Source organism: Uranotaenia lowii, chromosome 3, assembly GCF_029784155.1.
Source record: "Uranotaenia lowii strain MFRU-FL chromosome 3, ASM2978415v1, whole genome shotgun sequence".
Lineage (NCBI taxonomy): Eukaryota > Metazoa > Arthropoda > Insecta > Diptera > Culicidae > Uranotaenia > Uranotaenia lowii.
Window position 1 is genome coordinate 164,717,720 of NC_073693.1, and position 11,887 is coordinate 164,729,606.

The 11,887-nt window shown below is 38.4% G+C and overlaps 1 protein-coding gene across 3 annotated transcripts; it reads right to left on the reverse strand.

Annotated features, from left to right (window-relative positions):
- Nucleotides 1-1,677: 1,677 nt before the first annotated feature.
- Nucleotides 1,678-11,887, reverse strand: LOC129755826 (serine-rich adhesin for platelets-like). 3 transcript variants are annotated; one of them, XM_055752503.1, is made up of 5 exons: nucleotides 11,743-11,887; nucleotides 11,528-11,656; nucleotides 6,783-7,118; nucleotides 4,550-5,751; nucleotides 1,678-4,487 (listed from the first exon to the last, which is right to left on the reverse strand). In XM_055752503.1, exons 3-5 carry the CDS (start codon nucleotides 6,874-6,876, stop codon nucleotides 2,520-2,522), a joined length of 3,264 nt encoding a protein of 1,087 aa, XP_055608478.1. In that variant the 5' UTR covers nucleotides 6,877-7,118; nucleotides 11,528-11,656; nucleotides 11,743-11,887; the 3' UTR covers nucleotides 1,678-2,519. The 3 variants fall into 3 exon arrangements, with proteins under 3 accessions (XP_055608478.1, XP_055608479.1, XP_055608480.1); XM_055752504.1 differs by lacking the exons at nucleotides 11,528-11,656; nucleotides 11,743-11,887 and adding an exon at nucleotides 10,526-10,682; XM_055752505.1 differs by lacking the exons at nucleotides 11,528-11,656; nucleotides 11,743-11,887 and adding an exon at nucleotides 8,950-9,234.

An 11,887-nucleotide genomic window follows, 5' to 3' on the forward strand; every position in this document is an offset into this window, starting at 1 on the left:
CTGGCAAATCTCTTCACACTGCGATCGGCTGCTGACGGCAGGTACAACTAATTGAACAACTTGCTGGCAGAGAGCAACAATAGCAATAAAAAACTGAAAACGAGCTTGCTGGCAGGAGCAACAATAATAATAAATGCTTTTCTTGTTCGTCTTCGGTCGTCTTCGGCTTGCTGGCAGGAGTAACAATAATAATAAATGCGTTTCTTTTTCGTCTTCAGTTCGGTCCACGACTCGTTTGAATGCGATTGGTGAATGCTTGACTATGAAATTTTTTTAGCTTCATACGACTGGGGGTTGAATGACTGGCAAACGAAGTGACTGGTCGTTAAGGAACAGTCAATTGAGTTTGACGGACCAAGAGACTCAACAGTCACAGTCATTTGACTAATGACGATGAATAATGCCAACCCTAGTTATAACTACACGCAGCGAAAAGTAGTGCCTTTGAGATAAAAAAAATACATCTTTGATTCAAAAACCTCATGTACATTGAAACAAAATCCATTTTCCTTAATTCAAGTAAATTTTAAATTGAACCGAATTTTTATTTCATTAAACCAATGTTCCAGATTTTTGAATCAAAAGATTTAAATTAAATTCAAGAAATTTTTTTTCGACTCTGAATCAATGTAAAAATTCATTGATTTAGATGAATTTTCTTTTGAATCAAAGTATTTTTTCGTCAAACAGTCGACACATCTTCATAAGCTTCTGTTTAGTGAACGGGTCGGGCAAGAAGTTTTTCCGACAACCAGTCAGACCATTTCATCTCATACCGCGCAACAGTCAGACAGCACCGGAATCACAAGATCCGGCGTAGGAAAGTCTTGACAACTAGAGGCCAAACGATAGTGGACTCCTAGGTAGGTCTATCAAAATCAATTTAATTTTATAAACCGTCAACCTAACAAGCTTTTTTAGGGCAACCATTCATCCAACTAATCGCTTCCGATCCGGTCCAAGGATCCATCTGGCGTCAAAACCCTTCATGAATTGTTCGAAAGGAACTGTCCGCCAACAAACATCGTTCGGTAAGTACTTTCCATTCATGCAATAAATAATTTTAATTTATTTTATTGTTACATATTTGTGTACATTTTGTTCTCCTCTTTATTTACAGATGTGCCGGTTAAAAACTCTGGAAAAATCGACTGTGTGAACATGAACTTACAAATAAATAAATGTTTTTAAACCATAAGTTATTTCTTTTTATTTCCAATTGGACGAAAATAAATATATATGTAGTACTAGAATTTTTAGAAACAAAACATAGAATTGAAGAACAAATGCTTTAAAATTGAAACCCAAATAACGTTGGAATAAACGCAAATTTCATAAAATTAAACGAAAAGGCTTTTGAATCAAAAGCATTATGTTATTTGGAACAAAGAAAAAGTTTTGATTCAAAGGAAAGCATTTCTTTGAAACAAAAGAAAATGCATTTGAATCAAAGGAATTTTTGTTTGTCCCAAAATCAAAGGAAAAAATCCTTTGTTTTTGCGGCACTTTCCTTTGAAACTAATTTCTATTTTTCTGCGTGTACCTACTTAGTAATAACAGTTACTTATTATTGCACCAGCAATAAATCATAACACGCAATCAATAAAAAAAATTAGTGAACAGCAGATTTCGGATGTGTTCGCGCTAAATGTAAAGCCTTTTGATGATGATTATAATTGGATGTATTCTAATTTCATTACAAAAGATGACTACATTACAGGGTTCACGTTTGTCATTTATTTAATTTAGTCTTGTTATGCTTCTGGGATATTAGCTTGAAAAGAACCACACAATAAGTGATTTTCATGTTCATTATTATTTTGCAACACCTCCAGCTAGTCGGCGTATTTCCAGCAGCTTGTGTTACTCCGCACTGTGAGTAACGGCCTAGTTACAACTTTAGGATCGTTATCGATTTAATCGGAGACAGAACGCATTTGCATATTTCTTACGGGACGTTTTATGAGAAGACCTCGAACGTATCTGTATAACGTCAAGCAAATTAAGCACAATTTCGTTGAAAAAAATAATGTGGATTCACAATTTTATTAATCTGATCTGTACAATTCTGTTTAAAAAATAAATTAAATGGTCAATACATGATAGCCCTTCATGGCTAATAAACGTAGATTTCACAAGAAGATACAACAGGTTTATAAAATGTGGAGAAATATTAACAAAATGATTCTCAAAAACGTCCCTAAAGCGTGACAAATCTATAAACTATTTTGTTATGTTATTTCAATCTTAATAATCGGAATATTTTATAGATGTGTATATGTTTAGAGACAAACATTGCTGATTGCTAAATCATCATGATGATTGCTAAATCATCATTCAGTCATAGAAAATTCTCATAATTATGCGCTCCTGGCTTGCCCTAACAGGATTACTAAGCCGAAACTGGGTTACAAGTCTGTGAAAAGTACTTCCGGATCTCAAATCCTATCTTAGGCGTGATCGTCGGCATTTTCAGAGCCTTCGCAGCCGTCGTTGAGATTGTAGATCCTGATCACTAATTATAATACTTTGGGCTTCACTTTACCGCTGCTGCCCTGCAACAACATTTGGGGCGGTGCGGTCGAGTTTTGCAGGTTGTTAATGATTTTCAGTCGTTTGTTGGACAGCGTAGTCAAGGTCGAAGCGGACCGCTTCAGGCTTGATGTTCCTCTTGTATTTTGTTGGCTAGTGTTTTGCATCGAGCTTATCAGATTTTTAAAGTAAGAATTACTAAGCAAGCACGACGTTTTCTCAGCTGGTTTTTTAATCGAAGCCTGTGGCAGTATAAGTCTTCGTTGGCCTCTGTTTACTTGACCCGGGCGATTGCCCACTGGCGAGTTCGATAAAGCCAGGCCACCATTCGTATCTTTACTTTTACCCATTCCGGAAATTGGTGACAAGAGATCTCCGGAACGGGTTCCTGGGCTGCCAAAGTTGAGTGAACTTCGTGAACCTCCGATAGGCGATAGTTGAGAGTTGAGAGATTTAGACAAATTATTAGATTCATTCACTAAATTTTTTCGTATGTTCAATAGCTTTCTATTCATAACGTAACCTCCTCCGAGCTTACGCAATTGAAAATTGTTTACATGAAGCGGCTTGGGCAAACTACTGTACCACATCTTAACTCCTCGGAACTCGTCGATCTGAGCGTGATACATAATATTGTTTTGTTGCTGTTGTTGCTGCCTTTCTTTGATAAACTCGTCATCGACGGCTCGCATCAAGTGAAGTTTGGATATATCGACAGGTGTGTTGACGGTAAGGATTTCCAATTCTGGCTTTAGAGTAACATTTTCGATGAAATGGGAGTCTATGGGCGTTAGTATGATGGATTCGGGTAGATCTGATTGTATTTGAGGTATGACCAAGGGATTTGCCGAAGTCGGCAATAAGTTTATGGTGGGAACGATGTCATCTATGCTTTCAGCCAAATCGGTTTGAAGATTCTGAGCTAAAGTTTGTAAGGTATAGTTAATTTGTTCGTTGTAGTTCGAGATGAGTGTATGTTCGGTTAACTCCTGCCCATCTGTGGTGGTAATGTACTGATTGGTGTCGTGGTGTAATTCTGTTCCGTCCGTAGTTTGGACTAAAGGAAGTTGATTTATCAGCTCCGTTGGAATGAATTGTTCCGGTCGACTCAGATCAGCTTCTCCCGTAGCTGTACCATCGGTGGCCAGAAGCTCTCCCGTGTGTTGCAATGCAACTGACGAGGACTCACTTAAGACAGCAGTAGTCGAAGTTATTGCCGAAGGATCATCTGAACCAGCATTCACGTTTACCAGATTGGTTCCTGAAATGTTCATAGACGATATCACAGAAAGTGGAACCGTTACTGTCAACTGTTCCTGCATAAGATTGGTAGCAAACTGCTGGATAGATTGTTCTGGTGTCTCGTTTTCATTGGTCGGATGCAGCGTACCAGAGACGGACAGTTTAAGGAGATTTGTATTTGGGTCCATAACAATCGTTGCATCCGAAAGGACAGTGTTAGGATTCTCTTCAACAAAGTGTTGAGCCAAGAGTTCAGCTGCTGCTGGTATCGCAATCTGCGGATCCCTTGCTGGTATTTTATGTCTTCCAATCGCCACTGGACTTGGTGCAACATGTGTTGTTAGCCCAGAATTGGGCGTAGTTATTGATGGCGGCGGTGTTGGAGGAGTTAAGGTGGTAGGTGGTTGATCATGGAACGTTAAACTTGTCTTCGCTGGTGTGGAACCGAACCGTTGCTTGTGCTTAGATCGTTCGATCTTTGAATCGACTGATTTGGCGGCCGATGGCGATGATGAAACAACACTGGAGCAGCTGGTAGTTTTAAGACTGCTAGGTGTAGAAGGTAAACTTTCGTTTTGAGGACTAGATTTTTCGGGAGTATACATCAGTTGTGCAGACGTTTCAGCTAAATTGACTACTGACGTATCCGCAATCAATCCTCGACCATCAAACCCATTTGACGAATTACTGGAAGATTCCACCTCGATAAAGCTCTGTAAGAGTGAAAAATGATTGTCAAAAATACAGTTTTTAATATATGATTAATGAATTGTACCTCTTCTTTAGTAGACGACGTGGTTATACCGCATTTAAGATCGGAAAGTAATTTATCAAACGTTTTGCTGCGTCCAGAAACGGCGCGTCGCATGGACAGAGAATGGGATTTACAGCTAAGCGGACGCGTACAATGTCGTTTACCATCGACAGCAATCACACCACAATGCTTGTCTGGATCATAATCCCTCCTTTCATTTTTCCTATCGCTCGAAGATTTACTACTACTAGCGGAAGCGGAAACACTAGTGCTACTACTGGTACTACTGCTACTACTTCCGCTGTTAGTGCTTGACGATGACGAAGAAGATGAGGAGGATGAAGATGAAGATGATGATGAGGACGAAGAAGAAGCGGACGAAGGCAGCTTGGCACTGGTCCGCTTTAATCCCTTTCCCGAATGCGACGACTGCTGTTGGTGATTGTGTGAAGCAGCGCTGTCACTGCTGACACCCGATGAAGTAGAGGAAAATGAAGTTTTCTTATCCATCGAGCCAGTGGCCGAGACCAGAGTTGCGGTTGCGGTTGAAGATTCATGCTTCTGCTGCTCCCTGGAGTTTGGTACCGTATGTTCACTCGGTGGGACGATTTCCGACGTGGATGATCTCCCAGAGGATACACTGGAAGATGGTTTTCCATTGTGATGCGAGGAACTGTGAGAAGAAGATCCGCTCTTGCCATTTTTAGTCTTAAACTTCGAACTAGAACCGCTACTTCGAGCCTTAAGAGGAGTGTTATCCAGGTCATCTTGTTTTGAACTACTATGATGTATCTTCTCCGTTCTAGAGATCGAAGGTTCACTTGAGCTGATCGATGCGCTCCGGGAAGTGGGCTCGCTGCTACTGATGTGGTGATCCCGGTTGCTGTGAGATATATTTTTCGCAGCGTGACTGTAATAGGAATGGTGTCGATTGCTCATGTGCTTCTGGAGACCTTGTGGTTTGACCACACTGCCACAAATATCACAGATAACAGCATAGAACGGATCCGTTTCCGGACACACTCCGTACAGGCCCATGTCGGCACGGTCCAAACGCATAACGCTGCCCTTGGGGCGGTTGTTACGCGCACTGTTGCTCACGACAGCCGGTACAGCAGTTGATGAGACTTTGTTCGAACTCTTGTGGTGACTGCTGCCATGGCTCTTATGAGATTTACGAGAATCACCCGTAAGCTCACTAATCGGAATGTCTTCATCGTCAGCTGTAAACAGAAGGGGGAAATTTAGAGAAAAAAAACTGCAATTAATATCCTAATTGCAATTTAGAAAATAAAAACATTTTCTGTTTTTTTTCTGTGTACATTATTGAGCTTCAGACCAATGTTTCTCGGCATTCCTTGAAGCGGTATATATCAAATTCTACTGGACATTTTAGTTATTTTCTTTGAGATAGGTTTTGATTTTTTTGAGGAAAGAATACATAATTGGTAAATTATCTTGGAATGGGTACCTATTTTTTCATTTCTTAATTTTTTATTACTTCAATAAAATAAACAATTTTACTGGTTACATTTTTTTTCAAATTTGAACTATGAAAGAATGTTGATGAGTAGGTACCTAGTTGTTGATTCTTAATCTTCCTAGACCCAACTATAGACACTATAATTTCATATAGTCTGGCAAAGAGAATGACGGGAGCCAATCGAACTGTCATTCGCCGAGCCAATCGAGCAAACTTTCTAAATATTGGAAAATCATGGTTGAAGTATTGTGATTCACAAAGTTTTTCTGGCTTTTTGATAACATCAACTAAAGTTATTTAGCATAATTTTCACTATTTTTTCATCTATAAATCATAATATAGTTTTCAACAGCGATTTCCAGTTGAATTGACTAAAATAGCATGTAATTTACAAATCTGAGAAACTATTTTTTATTTTGCATCTGGAGAGAGTTATGAAGAGCTTGAACATTATCGTAGAATGCTCGATTGGCTCCGCGCGAATGACAGTTCGATTGGCTCCCGTCATTCTCTTTGCCAGACTATATGAAATTATAGTGTCTATAGACCCAACAGTAAATTGCACAATCCGCTCACCCACGCGGTTGTATAAAATTCGTTTCTAAATTGTTTTCGACTCTCATTTTGAATAATGTCATAACATATGTTTTCAAATGTTTAGCTGTTGTTGGTGTATTATCTCTTGAAATGAACAATCAGATTCAGACACGACAAGATCGTACACAAAATCTGCTTTCATATGCGCTATCATTTACTTATGGAGTTACTCACAATCAGCTACAGTCCACTTGTTGACCAATTCAGCAAATGCTTTCCATTTCTGGCCTCTCAGTTTGGTCAGGCTAATACAATCCCGGCTGCTCATCTCGGATGTGATCTGGAGTGCTTATCAAAGGTTTGATTGTTTGCCTCTTTGCGTTTTTTTTTTGTTCACAGCTCGATTAAACAGAACCGCTTCCGTTTCCTTATCAATTCAGGGCTTCGGATAAAACGGCAATGAATACGTTAGAAAAAACACGATGAATGTTCGGTGCCGCAGGAAATGAATGAATTTAATTTAAAATTTGTTCTAGAAATCCTTTATAGACCTGGGTGTGCCGCAAGGAGCTGAAAGTAAAACGAATGAAAAAAAATTAATAAGACACAAGTTCAATATTTTTTGTTATTTCTAATCCCATTTTTTTTTATTTAAAGAAGTATTTTACTTTGTCTGTTTTTTTAAATTTATTATATGAGACAATGTTCCAAAAAACTCAAATTAAGGAGCGCGCAGTTTTATCACTGGAGTGTGAATCATTATACATATTGCTGTTTATTAATCAAGTCACCGAGCTAATAAGGGACTAAAAATGAGCCATTATTGTACAAAGGTACTAGTCATAGCTGGAACTCAAGTGGTCTCGATTTTCTTGCTATATATTTTTGTTTTTAGTACCTATTATAACAGAGTTCTAAAACATGGTGAGAGCTGTCCAATTTATTTTATTGTTTTAAATTATATATAAAATACTGTATACTGTATCTTGTTCTGCATTAAGTTCATATTCATCCGAAGTGGACTTAATGAAGTGCAGGATGGTATAATCAACGTCTCAAGATCGCTTACTATCAGAGCTGCAAATTATCAGTGTCAGACAGCCAGTATCAGCCGACTTTGATACTGCTTAGCATGTCTATGTCACGCGATACTGACAGCGATACACAGCGACATAAGCTTACAATGTCATGACTAAGTTGAATGAACGACATCATACTTGCTATGACTTTTTTCTTCTTACAGCCAACAACTACATTTTTACAACTGTTGTGCAACTTTAAACGTAAAATCCATCCCAACACAGTCAGAAAATGAAATAGAAAGACGATAATAACGGCGCGTTCGTAAATTGATTTTTTTGGGTGATGCATCCAGTCGATCGATTTGTTTGGTAGATGTCAAATCAATTTCCAATGCTTTTGCATACGTTTGTTTACAATTTACGAACGCCAGCATCGATGAAAAAAATCACTTCGATAGAAAAAATCAATTTACGAACACGCCGTAAGAAGAAGAACGTTGGCGATGGGGAAACTGTGCGTTTCAAAGCGAGACTCGTAGCTCAAGGGTTCTCGCAGCGGTACGGCACAGACTTCAACGAGGTATTCGCCCCTGTAGTGCGACAGACCACGTTTCGCACGATGCTCACCATCGCACAGTGGTCCAAAAAGGCCTGAAATGGAACTTTTTTCCTGGTGACTTTGTCTTTCATTTTAGCTATTAGATGTCTTCAGAATATTTACTAGTAAGAATGTTTCCCATAACGTGAAAGTATCAAAAATTAGTCACAGCCTACTACGATAAAAATAAAAACACTAACTTTTTTGTTTGAACAGATAGAGACCAAATTTGTTCTACAAAGTTGTAGATATCATCAAAATATGAAACTTTGCTGAAATAACAAAAGCTGTATCTCTATTCAGTGCAGAGTTATAAAGCTTTTAGTTTAAAACATACTTAAAATTTGTTTTTTGTACTTAACTATTGTAAATTTTGAACTTACATAAATATGATGTTCACAATATTTATTGCGATACTCAATACGCACATTTTGCACTAGATCTTAAGTCTCTACGACCTTGTCTTCCGAAGTTATCGCAATTTCAAGTTTTATTTTTGCTTAATTTCACGAATTTCTAGGGTAAAATGGGGCAAGTGGATCCAAAAACTAAATACCACATCTTGGAGTATAATTCAAGTTCTACAACTTATCCAAAAACTACTTGTCTCCACGCGCCCGGTTTTGAGTACGGTCGGCATAAATTTGTTGAATTCTTAGATTTCAACGAGAAAATAGAGATTGATTGTTAATAATTCTGTCATATCTTCTCAAGGAATGAACTGTGCATCGCGAGCAACCGGTGCTTGCTAGTGAAACACTTGGATATAAAAACTACGTACCTGTACGCGGAATTCGAGGAAGATATCTTCATGAAGCAGCCTCCAGGATTTTCACAGGGCAACGACCTGGTTTGCCACCTCAAGCGCAGCATTTACGGGCTGAAACAGTCGGCGCGTGTTTGGCACAGCAAAATCAACGGCGTGTTCAATCAAATGGGGTTCAAGGCAACCGACGCACAGTGGGCCAGGAATCACACTTTTGCGGTCAAAATTGACTGCAGGCCAGAGGCTTCGTTATAGCTCATCGGTGTCTTCGACAAAGTTACTCGACTATATTTGCGCTATCTATTGATGGATTTGAATTAGTTCTATTTTTCTCCGCATGGTGGCGCCAAAATCTAACTTTTTACAGAAGCAAGATACAGACATGGTTTCTTCTACAAAGTTGTTCATTATGCCTTTTACATCAACTTTGTAGAACACTGTAAGACTCTATATTGTGTACTTGCCTTGCAAAAATAATAATTTAAGGAAACCTTGCAAAAAAACGGTTTTTTGCAATTATTCGTTTCGTAGATTTTTTCTGTTAAAATCGTAAAAAATAGGTTAAAATTATACATTTTTCAAATTGCAATAACTTGCTTGCGAGCAGTTTGGCGCACCTCATTCTTCGAGAAGTGACAGTTGTTATTATGATCTAAATGCATGTAAAAAAATGTCAGTAGGTTCTCGTGGGTTCCTTGCCAAATGGTTTTATAAAGTTGGTAAATGTTCAATACAAATTCACATATTTTAAGACCTTTTTCAAAGACAACATCCGAATTTCTCGTAAAAAAAGTCGAATTTTCGTTACAATTTGATTTTGTGTGGTTTATAACTCAAAATGCTTCCAAAATCTTTGTAAATGTTTAAGCATAGTTTTGCATAAAAGTTATTAAAAATCTTCACTGCACCTGTGCCCACCCCTTGGAGAAGCATATCATTGATTTACTATAAGATTGTATGCGTGTGCGCTTTGAGAGCTGTACACCTTATCATTGAGTACGCGTCCCTCTCGGCAGGAAGGGGTGATACGATGGCCATTCTCTGGTTGTCTGCATTCATTGAATTGGTTGAATGATAACCAAAGCACGCGTCCTGATTTCGGAACACTTTTTCTAATCGAATATGTATGTATCTACACTACACTTGTACTAATCACGAGAATAACGACGTGACGGGAAACTCGAGAGACCGGGTTGGGTAATCGTGTGTGTCATTCAACAACGACAACCACCCCATTTCTTCGATCCTTTGTACGAATCTTTCTTTTCTCAAAGGTCGTTCATCGTTCGGATTATGAATATGTATGTTAATTAGATTACGGTTCGTAAGGCCATGTCCGAAGTATATCCAAGAAAACTTTATCAACGCCATAATTGGTCATTTTGAACGAAACTCACTCAAAGGGAAAAAAACTTAGTCGTCTCAAGGTTTCTCAAAATAGTCTCAAGTTTAGGAAATCACCCTTTGCACTTGAGCTGTTTCGCACCAGACAGCAGGGTTTTTCGTGGTATATACAGAATGTTCACCGCATGTTTAAGATTTATACTCGCCTATGTGGGATAGCGATAAACCTGAAACCCTCTTAATTCACCTGCCAAACACAGAACAATGCAGTTTTCAATGCTTCCATGCTACGGAAAATTTATCTTTGAACACTATTGATGCGAATGTATATATGTTTCTTTTTTCTACCATTATGCTCGTTCCGATCTCGTTCAACTATACGTACGGAGACGGCGAAAGAGACGAAAACGAACTACGAGCAACAGAACTGACCCTTCAGAGCATAAATATGGTTGGCTGGGTGGAGCATATTTATAAAGCGAACGTGATGCACACTATTCACACTTTGCGCAGTGTTGCTTTTCCACTTTTTGTTATCAGGTTTTGATGATTAAAAGTTAATTTTTTTATCGATGTCAATTATTGACCTGTGAAAGTCGCAATTCATAAAAGCTACTTACCATTTCTTGCTTGCACTTATGCCCGTACGTTTTTGAGGAAAATACCGGGAAATTTTGAATTCTCTCGGCATAGTGAATGTTAATTAGTGAGTTACCGAGTATAGCGGTAAATTTATGAGTAAATGCATAATTAAGTGTTTTTTTTAGTTGGTTTTAGTTTTTTTTAGTTGGTTTACATTCTTAACCTTTATTCATTATTGGAAAACCATTTTAAAACATGCATAAGCAATTATGAAAAAAACGAAAATCAATTTAATTCCATACATATGAATAGTACAGAATTGTTCTTAATTGATTTATCGCCAGCCCATCGATACAAAATCATAGTTAGGGTCAAGGGAGTAGAATTTGATAGTAGCAAATGATTTTGTTCAATAAATTAAACAGTTGAAACTATTGGAAAGTTTGTTTTTTTTTTGGCATAAAATTTCTTAGGTAGATTTATATACCTATAATGTTAATTGTACCGTTTTTTTGCAATAGTTTTCATAAATCGAGCATTAATAGCATTTTAATTGATTTCTGATCCGTAGTTCTGGCACCCGCTTATGAATGAGGTGGTGTGGTGGGCGTGTAATTCCTCTCGCTGGGATTTGTGTATTTGTATTTCTGTTTTGATCTTCGCTTACCACTTCGCAATTTTCTGCTTCCTCTATGCTGACGTTCGTATATATTCAGCACCCGAATGTCAGCTGTTTTGACAGTTCTTTCAGCAGACACGGCTTCTTCGTTTTCTTCCTTCACTCTCCGCAGGATTTCTTCACGGCCACAAAAAAAAATCAGCGATTTGTACCTTGCTACCGAGACGATTGTTTCGGGAAATACGTTCCGATTTGTTCCTCACCTGATTTTCAATGTTTAAATTGGTCTTCAAAGGGACTGCTATGAGCTAAGTCGCGGCTCGATGCGAAACGGAAATCGGAACTCGCAAATTTACCAATGCTTACGATCGCGACGAGCCACCACACGTAGGGCACGCGACTGAAAAC

Coding starts and splice junctions, on each gene's coding strand:
- LOC129755826 (XM_055752503.1), bottom strand. CDS start 6,876: ATGAGCAGCCGGGATTGTATTAGCCTGACCAAACTGAGAGGCCAGAAA. Junction 5,752..6,782: donor CAAGTGGACTGTAGCTGATT/GTGAGTAACTCC, acceptor TTCTGTTTACAG/CTGACGATGAAGACATTCCG. Junction 4,488..4,549: donor CGTCGTCTACTAAAGAAGAG/GTACAATTCATT, acceptor TCACTCTTACAG/AGCTTTATCGAGGTGGAATC.